This window comes from Rhamphochromis longiceps, linkage group LG2, assembly GCF_057381845.1.
Source record: "Rhamphochromis longiceps isolate RC_006_pf linkage group LG2, R_longiceps_female_GT1.1, whole genome shotgun sequence".
In the NCBI taxonomy this organism is placed as follows: domain Eukaryota; kingdom Metazoa; phylum Chordata; class Actinopteri; order Cichliformes; family Cichlidae; genus Rhamphochromis; species Rhamphochromis longiceps.
The window spans coordinates 31,518,345-31,537,079 of NC_140558.1; the positions used below are offsets into that span (position 1 = coordinate 31,518,345).

Sequence of the window (18,735 nt, forward strand, 5' to 3'; positions counted from 1 at the left end):
CTTATCATTTTTCTGAGAGGTTTGTTTCAGATATTTGGAAATCATCTTGGGTTACTTTCACATTCAGTGTAGCCAAGTCTCTACTGCTGCTGCTCTTCATTTAAACAGGTATATATACACACAGAGATATATAGATATATGTATGTATGTGTGTGTATATAATATATATATATGAGAGAGAGATAAAAATCGCACACTTGCCTCTTCTTGCTCAAAAATGTCTTGTGTGTACATTTTTGAGGAGGACATCTGAATATGCAATAGAAACACCATCATCATAGCATAACATTACATTACTTCTTGTTTTCCTTCATTTCTTTCCTATATAAGCTATTTACGTACAGGGGACTGACTTTGATCTCTGCAGGCCAGCTTTTCAGGATATTCAGGAAACAATAATCAGTCCACCCAGATTGCACAAACAACAGCCTGTTAGATGTTTGACTACAAGGTGACCAAAGCAAGTGCAGACAGGACAAATGTACAGTTCTTTTTGTTTCTTTTTCCTCTAACGTGGAGGCTTTGGTCAGATTGTGTAATACTGTGAATAGGATAGGAGTCAGTCTATTTCACACGCAAACTGGTTGTGAAAGTAATCAACCAGCTTGAATCTTAAATAAAAATAAGAAAAAGAGAAAAAAAATTTGCACTACCCAAATATTATTTGAAAATCTATTTTGTATAAAAACATATGCAGACATTAACTTTTGAGAATTATCAAGGGCAGATCATCTTTCACTGGTATATGCTTTCTCTAAAGAGCGTTTGTTTTTTTTTGTTTTTGCTTCCAACCAGTTTAATATGTACATATAATCCATTGTAAAGAAATAATGTGGTGTATTTGTCTCCAAAAAAAGAGTTTTTCAGTACCTCCCCCCCACCCCACCCCCTCTGTATTATTTCCTCTCTGTAGTGAGATCCTGTTGATATTTTTCCTCCATCGATTAAAGTTTGAACCTTTAACGTCTTTGTGTGGTACTTGTCGAAACGGGGACGTGTATGATGATGTTTGCCATCCGTCGCAGTAAAACTAAACTGTGGAAATGGTCATTCTTGGTGCAAGGCCACTTTTCATGTTCACAGCAAGCACGTGTTCATCAAATAAACATGCTTTTCCATTCTGACACCTGGTTTATTGACTGCTTAGATTCACTGGAAGTAAACCTGTGTTTTTGTTCCTATTTAAAAGCATGTAAAATTTATTTATTTATTGGTCAAGCTGCTCATTTACAAAAACCAACCTTCTACAATGGCAGTAATGGTGGGATCAGTATAATTAGAAGGGGAAAGAAAGCCTTTTAAAACCTAAATTTAAGGCAAAGTCAGCAACTTTTAAGGTGAAGTTTCTGTCAAATTTCCCCGGTGACTTTACAGTGCAGGCGAGTATTTAAATTAAGATAATGGTTCAAAATAACTGCCCCAATAAGTGGTTGTTTTTAAATGGCTGCTGAGAAGCAAAACTTAACACCTTGGAGTAGGGACTAAACTCCGAGAGCCAATAAAGGAGCACATCTAGCTGTGAAAATTAGATGCTTATCCAATCACCACAGATTTTATGAGGTACACTTTGAACCCTATTTTGCATTCAGAACTGCTTTAATGCTTCACAGTGTAGTTTCAACAAGGTGCTGGAAATTCTCACCCTGCCATTCAAATGTCGCAGCAGAAAAGGAGACTCACCAGACCAATATTTTTCAAATCTTTCGTCCACTTTTGGTGGTGTGGTCTTTGCTCCTCCAGGCCATCTGCTTAAAGGTTAAACGAGTTGTGCATTCAGAGATGCTCTTCTGCATTCCCTGGTTGTAGTAAGTTGTTATTGTGTGAATGCCTCACATTGCATTTTTTGCAATATTTTGCCCATTGAAATGAATGGAACACATTATCAATGTGGTCACTTATTTCTGCTCGCTGGGCTGAGCTGTGTTTTAGGTCAGTGAGATGAGCAGCCGTTCTCAGACTGGGAGGCCAAGGTTCAAATCCTGCTTATGGTAACATTTTTTTCAGTTAACAGTAAAACTTTGTTTTACTCTTTTCAACACAAATTTTATGTTCTTCACTCCTTTTTAGCAGAATTTTCAGTTTTTTCACCACTTTTCAGCACAAATGTCAGCTTTTTTAGCTCTTTTAAGCAGAAATCTGTTTTCAGCAGAAATTTTGCTGATTCACCTCTTTTCAGCACAACATTCTGCTTCTTTACCTCTTTTCAGCAGAAATTTCAGCTTCTTTGCCTGTTTTCAGTGGAATTTTCAGTTTTTTCAACTGTTCTCAGTTTTTATTTCATGGAGACTCGTGGAAACCAGTATGTAGGACATTTCTGAACTTAAAAAAAACAAAACTTTGTGTCATTGGAAATGTTCATTTACTCAAGAAAATGTATAGTTATTTTTAACTCTTTAACTAAAACTGTCATGTTGTGTTATGAATAGCATGTTGAAAATGTCCCTTTTCCCCTTATTTCCTATCAGTTAGATTAAAAGTGCGCCAGCCGGGGACGCAAACAACTTTAGTTGTGTTGTGTCCAAACTGCAGTCCCATCTCTGGGATAAAGCTGTGATGTGCAGCAGCTCCTCCCACGTTAATTACAGCTGCCTCCCAGAAAATTAGAAATATCTTTCAAAAACATGTGAATAAAGGTTGCGTGCTTATGGCACGTGGGCTCGTTACTGATTACCTGATCAACAAGTAACGAAAGCAGAAAGTAACTCAGGGTCCTCACACTGGCTGTTTAAAAAGCTACTTTGAATTCAAAGTGGGCATTGTTATTTTCACCCCAGTTGGATGCTGCCAGGAATCGGGACTGCGCATGTGGCTGCCTGTGTGGTCTCGCGCTCGTTCACGGCCACATAAACACCTGATCTCTGCAAGGGGACAAATCCAGTGAGAATTTCCGCAGGAAACCGATCCCCTCTCGTCGCAGACCCCCCTGCTGTAGAGAGCGAGGTTTCCTGCCGAGCAGGATGGCGGATGGAGACACGGTGGTGGATCTGAGCGTGGGGGACAGCAGCCCGCTGCAGCTGAGGGACTACCGGAGACTGGCTCGGCTGTACTGCATGAATGGCGGACATCACCTCCAGATCCTCCCCGACGGGACGGTGCAGGGCCAGAGGGAAGAGAGTGACGCTCACAGTAAGATCACTGCGCGCTTTAACATCCAGGTCAGGCCTGCAGCATGACGCGTTCACTTCCTCTGCTGCAGGTGTTCCAGGTTAAAGCGCCATGCGTCCATTTCACTTTTTAAGTGAAATGCGGGACATCCCACTGCGTTAGTTTGTTGCAAAATGTCTGTGAGTTCAGTTTGAACGTGTTTATGAATGTGGATGGAGTCGGTGGTTGTCTGAGCACGAGAAAACACGCAGAAGTAGAAGGAAAGTTTACCGACAGGAGCAGTGGAATGGCGTGCTGGGAATGATGCCGCAGAGGCTTCTGTGAAAGAAACATTTCTGGCCTTGAAAAGGTGGAAACAGGAAACCACAGCACGAGACATTTCAGTCATCAGATACTTTTCTGTATTGATCAGCCATCTGCAAGCTCTCTTTTTACTCTGTGCTACACCGCAGGTGAACCTGTTCTAATCAAGGCTGGACAAAACAGAGAGAAACAGATTAAAAAAAAGATTGGTGGCTCTCTTTCTGCAGGAATATTTAAAGATTTTTGCTGAAGAATTTTCAGATTGTGAATAATAAAATAAATAAATGCATCGACAGCTGTTTTTGATGTTTTATATTCAGATGCTGCAGATTTACCTTTGCACTGAAACCTCTGAGCCAACCCATGAAATATTCATTATTTATATATTCAGATTTTGACAGTTTCTGTGTAATTTCTTGACTTTCATGTAATTTTTTGTTATCCTTTCAGCTGTTTTAAAGCTCAAAGCTGTGGACAGAGGTGTCGTGGTCATCCAAGGAACTGAAGCCAGCAGATATTTAGCCATGAGCGATGAAGGCCGTTTGTACAGTTCAGTGAGTATTTAAGGCAAATTTTATTTTTTAAATAAAGGTTTATGGGAACTATTACAAGAAAAACAAATCGGGAAACAATCAAGAATATTAACACTTAACATAAGACACATTTTATTATTCATTAAATTATTTTTTATCTGCTTGAATTGTATAAGTTCGGTCTGTGTTATCTGCACTGACATCATGTTTTTAAACCTGATCCCACTTTGTTGCAGAGTTACAGTCCCATGTAAAATCCTTGATTTACCCCTCATTTCTTTATATAGTTCTTTATAAGAATTTCATGTAAATGTTTTAAGCAGTAGGTCTTCAGGCTTTCTGAAGGTCTTTTAAAGTTTCTCTGTGGACACTGGCTGATTTTTCACTCATTTTCAGTCCAGTGAAAATAATCCAAGAATTATTTGTTGTTAATGTTTTTTGGTAAGTCACTTAACAGACCTGTGAATTCACTCCTAAAAAGACACCTAACTCAATGGATAAACCTTTTTTTTCACTTTTCAGTTGAAAACCTGACATATCTTGGCATGGTGTGCCGTGTGTTCTGAAAAAACAAGAGAACATTGGAAAACTATCTGCAACAGATAAATAGCATCTGTTTCTTGTGTCCTTTAGAATTTTTTTTTTTTGCATCATATTCATTCTGTAAGTCTGTTTGTATATTTTAATAAATTTGTTGAACTTATTAAACCTACCAAAGAAAGAAGGAGCTGCTTAAAACCTTTGCACACACTGTACTTTTAATATATTAGTTTTTTGTTCAATACCAAGAAGGTTGAAAAATCTGAGTAACAGAATAAGATTTCAACATCAGGGCATTCCCACAGTGTATTGATCACTGGTCATACTTCTCTGCTGCTTTGCCAGCACAGCTTAATGTAGGAGGACAAGACATAAACTCTGATTATTGATAGTGCAGGATTTACTGAATCAAAGTGAAACTATTAACTGTTATTCCTAACCCTTTAAATGTTTACATTTTTACCTCCAACTCAAACCTCATGAGATGTTATTTGAAATGTTCTTCCATTTGTCTCTCAGCCCACAATTACAGATGAATGTTACTTCCTGGAGAGGCTGGAGGAGAACCACTACAACACATACCAGCCACAGAAATATCACGACAACAACTGGTACGTAGCTCTGAAAAAGAACGGAAAGCCTAAACTCGGCCCGAGAACCCACATCGGACAGAAAGCCGTCTTCTTTCTCCCCAGGCAGCTGGATGACTGAAGGAGCAAAACACACAGCGATACCTCAACCGCAAAGGACCAGAAACACATAACCTCTAAATCATCAATAGGACTACTTACAGGAGATGGTGGCGTGAAATCAAGAGATAATAAATCCAAATAAAAGGGAAGTGCAAAGGCAGTCTGTGTAGTGCATGGAGAGATCAAATGTCTCTTTATTTTAATAATACGTCAAATCTATAGACACAACAAATCTTTGATTTTATTTGGTAGCAGGTCCTCTTAGCTCACAGAACAGACATGTAGAGCAAACATGAACACATTAACCTGCAGTTTAACAGGAATTTGTGCTTCTTGGACTAAGGTTTTCTGGGAAGAGTAAATAAATACATTGCCACTAATTATGTACTGTACTTTAGCTTTTCTGTAATCTGTTTTGTTCTTGAAACCTTGACTGGATAGAAAGTGCTACAGAGCTTAAAGCCTAACAAATTAACTAGTAAAGCTTTCTCAGAAGTGTTGCTGCTCTGTTATACTTCCAACAGTTACACATTGCTGCCACTAGAAGCCGCCACTGTGCATGATTACATCCTCTCCAAAGAATTTTTATTTGCAACACTTAAATTTACCGGCCCCTTATACACATACACACTGACCTATGAGTTAGCCCCTTTAATCACACTTATTAACAACTGTTTGTGCACTCACGGTTTTTCATGGTTTGTCCAATAAGGCTTCATAACCTAGAACAATCATCAGTATGCTCGTCTCTACACTTTGAATATCCTGCACTGTTTATTTTACTATGCACTTAATGAGCCTTCATTTCTGTTCTACTGAGCTCTTGGTTCTATTTTGTTACGCTTTTTTAAATATTTGTTGTATTTTATTGAACTATTTTAATGTTTCTTTGCAAGCTCCTTTGACTACCATATTTATAGTTCTTCAGTTGTACCCCATTGTAAACCACTTCATTTTGTTAGCGGTTTTCCTGTTACACATTAATGAAGCATGCAGTGGATATAAAAAGCGTACACGTGCCTGTTAAAGTGCCTGCGGTAATGACGTTACAATAACGAGACCAAGATAAAACTTTTTCCACCTTTAATGTGACCTTAAAACAAAACTTTTAGCGGATCAAATTAAAAACATAAAACATTGTGGTTGCACATGCGCCTATAAATGGGAAGCTTACACTTTTTCTATCCACTGCATTTATGTATTCTGAGTAGGTGATGCATCAGTAACAACCCAGGAAGCTCAGCAGGTGCATTTAAAGTGACATTTATTTAACACTAAACAGTTTCTGTACAGTTTGATAACAACAAAAACCCCAGGCTGCAGCTCTACATCATATAGAAAGAAGCATAACTGGTCTGTAAATGAAAGCCATGGCATATGAAATATGAACTGTTGATTCAAGCATCATTATAAAACAACATCCTGCACCACTTGCTTTATGTGTCTGTGACTTAATCTAATGATGGAAATGTCCTTATTGGCCGTGTTTCTAAAAGTGCACCTGCATTAAACATTCTTTGATAATAATACTCACAACAGAGAAACTTCTTACATAGTATGAAAAATTAAGAAATAATCATCAATTAAACCTTGAGGTAAAAACCCACCTGGAAGTAAAATACAAGTTCATTTCTTATGTACTGAAATCCTGACAGCTTTTCCTCTGACAGCGAGTGGGACGTGGACTAGAAAGACTGAGGAGTCATCGAGAGGTCACGCTGTTACATCTAATTGGTATTTGTGAGGACACGGACCAGAAAATGTGCTCATATGCCCTTAAAAATCATCTCGGTCACTGTCAGTGCCAAAAGAAATTTGGCGTCTCCACAGCTGTCAGCAGAGCAGCTCCAGGTTTTGTCATTTGAGGCCATCGAGTTCCTTTTCCATCTTCTAGGATCAACCTGCACATGCAACTTGAATTCTCTTCCCTGGTTGGAGAGTTTTACCTGATTTAATGTACAACAAAAACATTGTAACAGGCAAAAATCATGGATGCCGCTTTGCTGTGTGTGAATCACATCTACGATGACAGTTTCTAAAAGCTGCAGACAACACTGTCCCCTCCTAGCAACACTGCTTAAAGCCAACAGGTGAGTGGAGGATGTGTTCATGAGTACTTCCGTATTTACAGCCTAAAGAAATCTATAAAGAGCTTAAACCTCGAAGAGCAGATTATTATAAAGTGTGTTGCATGCTATGGCAAGCTTACAGAGTGTTGCGCTAATTAATACCTGTTGGCTTCAAGTGTCGCCAACACGAGACGCTCCCTATTTAATTGACCTTAAGGGCAGATGCATGCTCGTATGCTACCATCAAATGATATAAGGCATTACTTATACATTACAGACAGATGTAAATAGCACTTAACATTCGCCACTAATGAGTACATTGAGGGACTATTACTGTTAACCATTTGTCTTTAATAAAGGTTTGAAACAAAAGAAAACGAGTGATATAATTCCTGATTATTATTTTTTATTGACTCGAGTCGTCTTCATCTGGATCTCATCTGGCTGATTTCTGGTTAAGTGTCTTCTTTTATTTTAAACTCGTTCTTCTTCTTCACATCCAGTTCTTCCACGTCCTGATTTTGACATAGGAAAATGGAGAAAACTGACATAACAGTGGAAATCAATCCTAATCTCAACCACAAATCTTACTTATCAACCTGACACACTGTAAGTAGAGCCAGTTAATAACAGGCCTGCTCACCGAATTATTACCACTCGGTTAAATATAAATACATGTTTTACAGAAACATGGTTTAATGCTTTTGAGATCATTTGTTGCTACAACTTTGTTCTTAAAAGTTCAGTTCATAATAGATGGAGTTGGTCTTCAGTGACATGTTAATGATATGCTGTTTTAACTTTAACCTACAAGGCAGAGTCTCACAAGATCACGAGAGAATCCATCATAAACCAGTCTCTGAACCACAGCTGGTTGCCCAATCAGCAGATAAGCGTTTCCCCTTCTACTGAGTTGGAAGTCGAGGGGAAATTTTTTCACACATGCCCTGCAGGAAATGCTTGTGACAAACCAGACGTCTGCAGTCAATCTGAACATAAAGCAGCTGCTGAGTACACAGGCTGGAGTGGTCCTCGGCCTGTATGCTGCTGCTCAGACGACACCCTAACCTCAACTAAACGCTGTATTTTCACTGCAGTGCACTTTAGAGGTTTGAGCAGACACTTAGAGTAAAACAGATGTGTGTGAAAACAGATACAGGTTCTCTGCTCTGTGTGAAAGAAAGGAGGGGCAGTGTTACATGAGCTGATGGCAAAGTGTTAAGCTGGTTTTATGGTCAAGCAGAGCGAGCGTGTAGGCTTTCGGCTCCACTCTATGCTCTGCCCGTCTGCCTGTCTGCCTGCAGTGAGCTCTGTGGTCAGGTGGAGGCAGTGTACAAAGTCTCTGCTGTTGCTCGTGGTGTTGTTGGTCCGTGAGCCAGCCATGGACCAACAGAACACACACAGAGCTGTCTGCGCTTTTCATGAAAGCGAACGTGGATGGACATGTTTGTGGGACTATAAATCCCACTTAAGTCTAAAGAAGTGACGTCAAACTCTTTGTACTTCATGTGCACATACAGCCTACTTTGACTGTAAGTTGGCCAGACCAGCGAAACTCCTATTTCTGTCAGCGTACAGATGTTTAACGACACACTTAATTACATTTGATATATAAATCAAAAAGTGCAACTTCAACTGCACGTCTCAGTTTTTCTACATGATAAAGAAATGTTGAGGTAAATTAAAAATCTGTCAGCATACTTAAATAAGTATGTAAATTTGCTGATAAAGTTCTGGTAGCTCTTTAACATAATTCCCATTCATTCATAGAAACAAGCCATCCAGTGGACCAGATTGGAGTCTTTCTGGCCCTTGGACTGCATTTTTCACATTCCCGGTCTAATTCAAGTGTAGCACCAAAGATTATTGGACTCCGACTGATGGCAGGGAAACTTGTTTAGGTCAAAGCTGCTGCTGCATGAAAGCTACACCGCAGATATGTTGTAACCACACAAAGTGAAACCCTACACCAGGGGTGTTCAATACGTCGATCGCGATCGACCAGTCGATCGCAAAGGTAGTATTGGTAGATCGCATGGCATTAAAAAAATAGATGCCAGCCTATCATCCATCCCGTCACTTGATTGATACAGGGAAGCCAGTCAGATGACAGCAGATTTTTTCTGACGCTTAGGTCGCTGCGCATGCGCAAACAGCGGCGCGAAGTGTAGTAAAACTGACAAGCTAGTCAGCGAGTTAACTCCAATTTTTAGCTCTCGGTTTTTTCTCTTAAACCTGGCCGTCAGCAGCTACTGTCCGGACTATGCATCCCTGGCTGATTCAATTCAGTGCAAGTCATCAGAGTAAACTCAGGTAATGACAAAAAATTTACATAGTTAATTGTGTTGTGAAATATTGGATATTGCGGTTATGCATGTATATACATTGTAGATATAAAGAATCCTCAATATATTTATAAATAAGTATATGTTTTGGATTTTTGTAGTGGGTAGATCATTTTGACTTGGTCATTTTATAAGTAGCTCACATGAGGAAAAAGTGTGAGCACCCCTGCCCTACACCGTAACCGGACAGGTACCTCCCTGAAACTGTAAATACAGATCACATCAATGCAGGTAGCACCTGTTCTGACTGGTCTCTTCAGTAGTGTAGATTCCTTCTGTGCATTGCTAGCTATTTTTTTCCACCATTTTTGATTTAATTAATAATCATAACCTCAGTCTAACCACTTAGATGTCAGCAAATTCCTGGAGGGGGACTACTGAAACCATGGGAATGGACATGACACTACTGCATTTCATTAACATGCATCTTCTCTCCCATGTTTAACAGCTTCCTGCTAAAAGGGAGGTCTTCCTTCCCACTGTCACCACTGTCACCACCACAGCTGGGCGATAGAACGATAACGATATGTATCACGATATAACTTTTACTCGATAGAGAAATTAAACTATCGCGATAGACCTCGCCGCTCTTGTCCTCTTAAAAAAAAAAAAAAAAAAAAAAAAAGGGTCAGCCAATCCAAATTAAGTAGCGCAGAGCCGAACCAATCACAGCCGCAGCGTCACGTCGCGTGACTTGTTACGTACAGCACAAGTGCCAAGCCGCACATGTGTATTTGTTTGGGAAGCAGCCAGCCACCGTACTGCCCGGGTAATGGAGGAAATGAGTGTGCCGACTAGAAAAATCAACCGAGCATGACCGAAGGTTACCGAAGAGAAAACAGATGATGGCTCCAATGCCGGAGAGATTGTCGAACGGAAGAGCCATAGAAGTTCCGTAGTGTGAAGGTATTTCGGCTATTTCAAGTCTGACAAAAAACAGAGTAGCGTGCACTGCAAATTGTGCCGAAAGCAAGTCTGGAAATACAATAAACTGGTGCATGCGTCACACTGTGCGCCACGTTATTGTTTCGGTGAAATGAATTTCTACAATACTGTTAATTCTACTCTCTGCAGTGTTTAAATGCTTACATATACACACAGTTACTGTCCGTCCACACATACGACTCGGTTCTGCTTCTATGCCCCAGCTTTGTTTACTTTTTCCCACCGAGGCTTCTAGACTTCTGATTGGCCAACATTTCTGCACGGTTAGGAATCTAGCGCCACCTGCTGCTTTGGCATGTTCATAGCAGCGTTTTCCTTCATTTCTGCCTTTATGTGTGGACGGGATTATTTTTTTAAAACGAAAACGGAAAATCTCCGTTTTCAAAAATACCCGTGTACGTGTGGACGTAGCCTCAGTCTCTGACTGGAAGCGCTAATTCGTCATTCGACTTTTGTCAGACTAAAGTAACTGTTAAAACTGTTTGAAAAGCTCAGCTATACAACAAGGAGAGATTGAGAATTTCCTTTTAGTTCTCAGTTTATTTGATATTGACAAAGGTTAGTCAATTTTGTCTGTTCTTCTGTAAAACAAACTAAGATTTTTTTTTAGAATTAATATTTTGTTTCTAAGTGGAATTGACAATTTAGTAGTCTGTTTCGTTTGTCCTATTTTGAAACTTAAACGCTTTAGCGGCTGCCTTTTGTGTAGTTTGCAATATTTGCCTTTATTTATCTGAAAAAGTCTCATGTTCCTTAAGTACATCTACCCTGTTGAACTTATTATGGGAAATAAATATTTAAATAAAAACAAGCTGCTGATTATTTCACATTTTACTTGTGAGCAACGGCACATTTAAATCTTACAAATATAGTTATTTGGCTTATATCGTGATAGATATCGTTATCGCCTGAAATGAAAAAAAAAAAAAAAAAACATATCGTGATATGAAAAAATCTTATATCGCCCAGCTCTAGTTTAGAGCATTTCTAAACTGCAAGAAGTGCAAAGAAAACCCTTATAGGCACTTCCTGCTCTCTGTTTTCACTCTTCTCCCGACTGACTTTGGCAAGAACCTGTTTTTCCAACTGGCTGCACTGAAAGTAGCCTGTGGATCTGATTGGTTAAATTTCACCTGTAATGAACAGACAGTTATTTTTGGCTTGCACCTGCGTTTTTCCAAAGGACATCCCTGCTGGTTCTGTGTCACACACCATCTGGAGCATCAGGTTAGTTTAATCACAGAGACAGGTGTTGACAGTGGTTGTGCTGTGCGCCATGTAGCAGCAAAGTCAGAGGACAGAGGTTACATGGGGAAGTAGCAGGTTTATGTTTAATCTGCTTAAGCTGAAAAATCAAAGAGGTCGTGAACAGCTTATTTTAATCTTTTCACCAAGTCTCTACATTTTATTTTCACTTGGATGGAGCCACTACAAACTGTGGGTACCATCTGGGGCTTTTTGTTTAATGGCTGATTTTTGTGCTGTTTGTTTAGCTGCCATTCATAAATCAGTCCAACACGGATTTAAAGGTGCTGCCCACTAATGACAAACCTGACAGACAGTAAGTAAAAATTGATATTTTCTTCATGACCCATGCACCTTACCTTTAATAGATGAAGAGTACCCTTGTTCGAGGAAGGGTGGCGTAAGTGGGATCAGCCAGTTTACGCACTCTGGAGTAGTTCACGAAGCCTCTGATAAACAGCATAAAGCCTGCAGTCCAAACAGAAGACAGATTACCAAAGAAATGACCACACAACATAATTAGAAAAATCTTAGCTGTGTGTGGAGTGTTAATAATATAAAAATACAAGTATACTTATAAAACATCATCTCTCACTCACCAAGTGCCAAAAACACCCACCACAACCAATACTGCCCATCAAAGTAACCGGGGAAGTAGGTCGAAAACTGCAGAGACACAAGACGCAAGTTTCAATCAACAGTGTGACTCTGGTGGTCTGTCTTTAAGAACACAGCACCAAACACCACTTTGTAGAATCATGCGGCACATCTTTGACCACACACCCATCCATAACTTAAGTGGCACGAGTAATTTCAAGTGTTTTTGGAAATTAAGTGCCGTTAAATAGATCATTAACCCTGTAACGCCAAATGCATCATATGGTCAATGGTAAATGGACTGATTCTTATATAGCGCTTTTCTACTCTCCCGGATTACTCAAAGCGCTGTATACAACATGCCTCATTCACCCATTCACACCCACTCATACAAACACTTCTAAACACAAGTGCAAACTAAACTACACACATTCATACTCCGATGGATGCATCGGAGGGCAACTTGGGGTTAGTATCTTGCCCAAGGATATTTGGCATGCAGACTGGGGAAGCCAAGGATCGAACCACCAACCTTCCGATCAGTAGCTGATCTGCTCTATCACCTGAGCCACAGCTGGGGTGGCTGTGGCTATCAGATATGATACACGAGTATCATACATATGATACATTTTGAGAACTGTAATTTATACAATCAGACACATGCAGTGTTCAAATATAAATAAACAGAATTTTCTGTCAATCCTTTCGTTGTTCAGGCTTCACAGGGTTAAGACCAACATTAAATTATTAAAATTTAAACTAAAACAAGAACGCTAATAATAATAATAATAATGGATTGGATTTATATAGCGCTTTTCAAGGCACCCAAAGCGCTTTACAATGCCACTATTCATTCACTCTCACATTCACACACTGGTGGAGGCAAGCTACAGTTGTAGCCACAGCTGCCCTGGGGCAGACTGACAGAAGCGAGGCTGCCATATCGCGCCATCGGCCCCTCTGGCCAACACCAGTAGGCAAGTAGGGTAAAGTGTCTTGCCCAAGGACACAACGACCAGGACAGAGAGCCCAGGGATCGAACCGGCGACCTTCCGGTTACAGATGCGATTCCCAACCCCCTGAGCCACGGTCGCTAAGACAGCACAACTCCCTCGAAGGGCAAGGTTGTACTAAAACTTTAATGTTTTATGACATTTTTATTGCAACATGCTGTTTTTATTACAACACGCTGCTATCTGACCTCTGACCTTGAAGCATTACATACTAAAATAAATGGTGTTTTTATCATCTTCACTCATTCGACTGGAGCAGATTTGGCTGAAATCTTTGGTTTTTATAAGCTGTAAAAACTTAAGACTTTAAGATATTCATGCAGTGTAAGATTTTGCAAAACTTTATGGCGTCATTATGATGTCATAGGGTGTTTTATTGAAAAGATATAACCCTGTGTTTTACGGCTCTCCCCATACCCTTTCATACGTTATATTACTTTATACGCTTTCTTAAATTTTTTTTCCAAGGTCCCTTTGAGCTTTGGCACCAACAATAAAGGTCGAGATCAAATGATTAGCCAACATGGTTACTGACGTCCCCCCACAGCCTAGTGTAGTGTTGTTACATTTGAAGACAATGCATTAAAAAAAGATTTGGGTAACATAAAGCTTTTGCTGATTTTCACATTTGTTGTGACCTTGACTTGATTTCACCAAAATGAAATCAGCTCAAGCTGTCACTATCATCGACAATCACACAAGATTTGAACCCATCTTGAAAACTACGGACGCTTACAAACAGACAGACAAACTAATTGAACCGATTACATACGCGCTCCTTTCGGGGGGAGAATAACTGTGATATTATGGTTGAATTTTAACCACCTTGTGGAGAGCTGAGCTGAGCTGGTCTATGCTGTGTGTGGCTCTTACCCTGACAATAAGAACCCATTTGATGAGCGACAGGCCAAAGCCTGAGATGGCCCCGTATCTGCCGGCGGCTGATGTGGTCAAACAGAACGACAAGAAGAAGCCAATCCAGTTGAAGAGGAATGCCACTGGTAGCAGAAAGACAGCAGTTCATTAACAGAAGGATCATTGATTTGTAAAGTCATCATGTTGGCACAGATTTAACAAAAAGAAGCTAAACAAAAGTTAAATTAAAGGAGAGTAAATTTTGTCCTTGATGAGTCAACAGAGTTGTACATTTGCATCAAGTCTGTTTATTGTTACCGTTACAAAAGTCTGTTTCTTACTGAAGAAAGTGAGCATGAAGATGCCGTCGTTTCCTATTCGCAGCTGGTCGGCATCATCAAAGTCATCTCTGGCCACAAAGTCTTCCTCCTGCATCATCAAAAAGGATACGTTTAAACTATTAATTAAAATAACCTCAGTTTACCTCTGTCTTGTTTAGTGTTTTATATGTGACAACACTAAGTCATTAGAAAGAAGTCTGAGAACGAGACGAGTACCGTGACTCTTCCAGCGACCAGCGGGATGGCCGCCTCTGCTTTGCTTCTCTCAGCTTCATCATAGGAGGGCAAAGTGGTGGCAACGCTGTAGGATGGAGGGTTGGGAAATCTTCCTCCATCTTCCTTGTATTCAAAGAAAGCTGTGGGTGTTACAAGCAACAAATAATTACAACTAATTAACAACAAATATATATCTGTAATAATACATTCCTCCACACAGCAGAAGACCTACAGAAAATAATAAATGAAATCCTGTTATCACAGTGTATAAGAGCTGAAATTTTACACTTCCTACACTTTAATACTACACCAAACAGTAGCATTATCAATTAATGAGCTGGTTTATTTCTCCAGTAAACGTGTGGTCTTTAAACTACAAAATCACTTTTCTAGAGCCTGTGATGTCTTCAAAAATACAAATGTTATTTTGAAAACAAGAAAACCAAAGACTGATTGTTCCTGATTTCCACCTCCCTGCTTTACTTTTTGCTAATCTGAACAACGGAGTGCAAACAAAAACATTTCTATGTGCTCACTCTGCTGATCTTTCCCATTGTCTTCACAGACCAGTTCTGTGCTAAATCTCAGTTGATGCTTTAAGGCAAGATAAATTATTAACACAGGTTTCCCTTGAAAGCAAAGCTAAGGCTGTATTGTATCATCCAAGACTCTGACAATGGCAGATCCTGACTGGCTTTATTAAGTACACCTGTTCAGAGAATGGTCCAAAGAGGAGAAACTATCCAGTGAAAGACAGACATCTGGGTGAAAATGCCTTGTTGATGTCAGAGGAGAATGGCCAGACTGCTTCATGGTCATGGGAAAGCAACTGCAACTTGAATCATTGCTTGTTACAACCAATGCATGCAGAAGAGCATTTCTTGAAGCAGATGAGCAAAACCACTGCCTGGTCTGTTGAGTTTCAATTTCTACTGAAACACTGGAGTTGTAGTGTCAATGAAAGCATGGATCCTTCCTGCCATGTATCAAATGTTCAGGTCTGTCATGATGGTGTGGGGGATATTTTCTTTTCACATTTTGGTTCTTTAGCACCAACTTGTTTTGTTTAAGCCTGTTTGAGTATGGTTGCTGATCATGTCCATCCTTTTATGACCACAGTATAGCCATATTCTGATGGATGCTTCACCTGACACCATGCCACACAGCTTGAATCATCTCAAACTGGTTTCTTGAACACAAGTTCACTGAACTCAAATGGCCTCCACAATCCAATAAAGCACCTTTGGGGTGTGGTGGAACAGACAAACTGTTTCATGATGTGCAGCTGACAAATCTGCAGCAACTGTGACACCATTGTGTCAATGTGGACCAAAATCTTTAAGGAATATTTCAAGCATGTTGTTAAATCCATGCCACAAAGCATTAATCCAGTTCCAAAAACCAAACAGACAACATGGTACTACCTGGTCTACCTAATGTAGTGTGTATAGAGTGTATTTGTTAGTGTTTCATTTTGAGGAGTGCTAAATGCCTTCTGTGGACCAACAATTTATGAAACAGTTTGCTGTAAATGTAACTGAACACTGTTTTGGGCTGCTGTAAACTGAAGCACAGTTTATAATTTTGGCACACATCTACAAACAGTGAGTGCGACAACTGCCGCTTCTTTAGCAACCTTCACTGTGCAACAGACAGAGACAGATGGCTCGAAGCCATCCTCTGAAAGAAGGCAGAGATGATAATTAAAGCATCAATTTTGAAAGCGAGAAACAAAGAAACCGAAGGTCAGCGAGTTTTAACACGTCTGACTGCTGACAGACAAAAATCTTCTTTCACTTCCTTCAAAAATGAAAGCTACAGCTGAGCTTTAGAAACCCAAAGCAGGAAGCAATGACTTACGTAAAACATTAGTACAAGAAAGACAACTGTGATATATTGCATGCACCCATTACTGTTTGTGCTCTCTACATACAAGCCAAGACTTATCTGGGTTGTTTGGCTGCGATCCTGGAATACGCCTCTGCCTCGCTCAAACACTAACAGCACTAAAACAGATCAATGGACTCATCCAGGAAGAGCTATAGCTGCACCCTCTTATGGAACATGCTGACCCTTGCCCTCTTAAGAAGTGACATTGGAAACATGATAACGAGCCTGAGACCTTCCCTGCACATGACCTATTCTGCAATCCTATTTTAGGAAAAAAAAATTAAACAAACTTCACACAATTATACGTGTAAATAAACATACTCATTTCAGTACAAATGATATATGGTGCATCTGGACTGTATTTAAGATTTCTGTGAGCGAAACTAAATATTTATGTGATCTTTAACAAAATGCAAAATAAGCTCACAAAATCTGCATGCAGGGAAACCTGTCACCAGAAAAGCTTCAACATCAAAGTGCTTTGTACAAGTCGAAGCAGTGATCACATAGGTGGCAACTTGTCAAATTACAGCTGTTAAAAACAGCCAGTGTTCATAATGTTTATCTCTTCCTGCTTTTAAATTCACTTATAATTGACAATTAGGTCGCACAGACACATCTGGAATTAAATTGTGTTTTTAAGAAAATGAAGTGATTTGACAGCGTGTGACCAAGCTAACCTGCATTTGCTGCAGCAATGCTGCTGTATGGTGGTGGGGCGTCCTGGGCAGGACCCTCCTGGGAAGGCTGGGCGGGCTCTTCCTCATTCACCAGCTGGAGAAACATTAATAGACAACAACACAAACTGGGTCTCGCTTACAGTACACGGTCCTTTCAGATAAGTAAGCCGCTGCAATTTAGAAAAGGGAACAATGCTGTCTGCATAGGGGAGGTCAAAATGATAGCATTTACACTGTGTGATAGCAGATATTTGTCTGCCATGTTGTTTATATCATGGCAACTATCCCCAGGGAAGATTTCTGCTTGTACTGGGCCATTATAGACAATTACATGAGTCATTAAACAGGGCCTGCTGTACGGACATACAGGCTCTGTCAGCCACTTTCTTCTCCCAAACACAGATTAGACCATCTGGATTTGATACTTACGGATATTCTCATTTAAATAACATTATCGGACAGTAACCTTATCTTTACCAACGACACACAAGGCAGGTTGTATTATAAACCGTGGGCTGCTGATTTCAGACATAATTTGCACATCAGTGCTGTGTGGCGATTTAAGCGAGCATGCAGCAGCTTCACTTTAGCATTTTGACCCTGATCCGTCTCTAAGGTTTCAGTCACTGACAGGGAGGATTGGTCAGTGAGCCAGGACAGCTTTGGATCAAGTCTAGACACTACACAGCACTCCTGTGCAGGCCAGCTAACGCTAGGAGTGGCTAATTAGCTGCTAAATAAATATGGCCTATTCAGCGTTAAAATTATATATGATGAATATATGAGTACAGCAGTTGCAGTGGAAGAAATTCTGTTTAATAAAAGCATAAAACATGTCACTCAACATCGGGCCCGCCCGTAAACAAATGACAGCTCAGTTCGCTGTTTTGCTCTCAGTGACAGGCTAATGTTGACTGAGCAGCAGCTAGCTGTTAGCCACATTTAAGTGTGACGGCAACCTGTTACCTACCTCCTGATATCTGACGCTGCTGTTTTGTTCTGCCATAGCTGAAGAGGAACGAAATAACTGTACAGTACTCCCTCTGCTTCTGCTGTGAAACTGTGTAATGTAAAAGGAATCTCGCAGGCGAAGTAGCAAAGATAACGCTGCCTTCTAGTCGGCCATCTCCTTCCTTCTCCGCTCCTGGTAGTGGCAGAGCTGGTGCTGCGTTCAAGTGCAGTCGGAAACGACATTCTTTCAGTTGTTAGCGCGTGAAAGATCGAGGGGGGGAAAATTACAAATTATAAGCCCATAACTGTCAATTATATATATTTTACGCTGTAAAGGGGAATTGCTACAGTGTATAATATAGCAAAATTAAATGCACTTATTTGGAAGAAATTGCTCATCTAAAGTGTTATAATA

At 40.1% G+C, this 18,735-nt stretch overlaps 2 protein-coding genes across 3 annotated transcripts; one reads left to right on the plus strand and one right to left on the minus strand.

Annotated features, from left to right (window-relative positions):
* Window positions 1-2,817: 2,817 nt before the first annotated feature.
* Window positions 2,818-6,605, plus strand: fgf1a (fibroblast growth factor 1a). Of its 2 annotated transcripts, XM_085423077.1 has the most exons (4): window positions 2,818-3,126; window positions 3,859-3,962; window positions 5,001-5,092; window positions 5,177-6,605. In XM_085423077.1, exons 1-4 carry the CDS (start codon window positions 2,958-2,960, stop codon window positions 5,190-5,192), a joined length of 381 nt encoding a protein of 126 aa, XP_085279203.1. In that variant the 5' UTR covers window positions 2,818-2,957; the 3' UTR covers window positions 5,193-6,605. The 2 variants fall into 2 exon arrangements, with proteins under 2 accessions (XP_085279203.1, XP_085279193.1); XM_085423067.1 differs by having other exon boundaries at window positions 2,821-3,126; window positions 5,001-6,605.
* ndfip1 (Nedd4 family interacting protein 1) lies at window positions 6,421-18,529 on the minus strand. The gene is made up of 8 exons (XM_085423055.1): window positions 18,340-18,529; window positions 17,370-17,463; window positions 14,800-14,939; window positions 14,584-14,671; window positions 14,261-14,385; window positions 12,377-12,443; window positions 12,137-12,245; window positions 6,421-7,757 (listed from the first exon to the last, which is right to left on the minus strand). Exons 1-7 carry the CDS (start codon window positions 18,373-18,375, stop codon window positions 12,139-12,141), a joined length of 657 nt encoding a protein of 218 aa, XP_085279181.1. The 5' UTR covers window positions 18,376-18,529; the 3' UTR covers window positions 6,421-7,757; window positions 12,137-12,138.
* Window positions 18,530-18,735: the final 206 nt, after the last annotated feature.

Bases quoted from the DNA above. Each gene is read 5' to 3' on its own strand.
- fgf1a (XM_085423067.1), top strand. From the start codon at position 2,958: ATGGCGGATGGAGACACGGTGGTGGATCTGAGCGTGGGGGACAGCAGC. The intron at 3,127-3,858 runs GTAAGATCACTG...TTATCCTTTCAG, and splicing joins GGAAGAGAGTGACGCTCACA to CTGTTTTAAAGCTCAAAGCT. The intron at 3,963-5,000 runs GTGAGTATTTAA...TTTGTCTCTCAG, and splicing joins AAGGCCGTTTGTACAGTTCA to CCCACAATTACAGATGAATG.
- ndfip1 (XM_085423055.1), bottom strand. From the start codon at position 18,375: ATGGCAGAACAAAACAGCAGCGTCAGATATCAGGAG. The intron at 14,672-14,799 runs GTACTCGTCTCG...TTGATGATGCAG, and splicing joins TGGTCGCTGGAAGAGTCACG to GAGGAAGACTTTGTGGCCAG. The intron at 12,444-14,260 runs GTAAGAGCCACA...GTGTCTCTGCAG, and splicing joins AATGGGTTCTTATTGTCAGG to TTTTCGACCTACTTCCCCGG.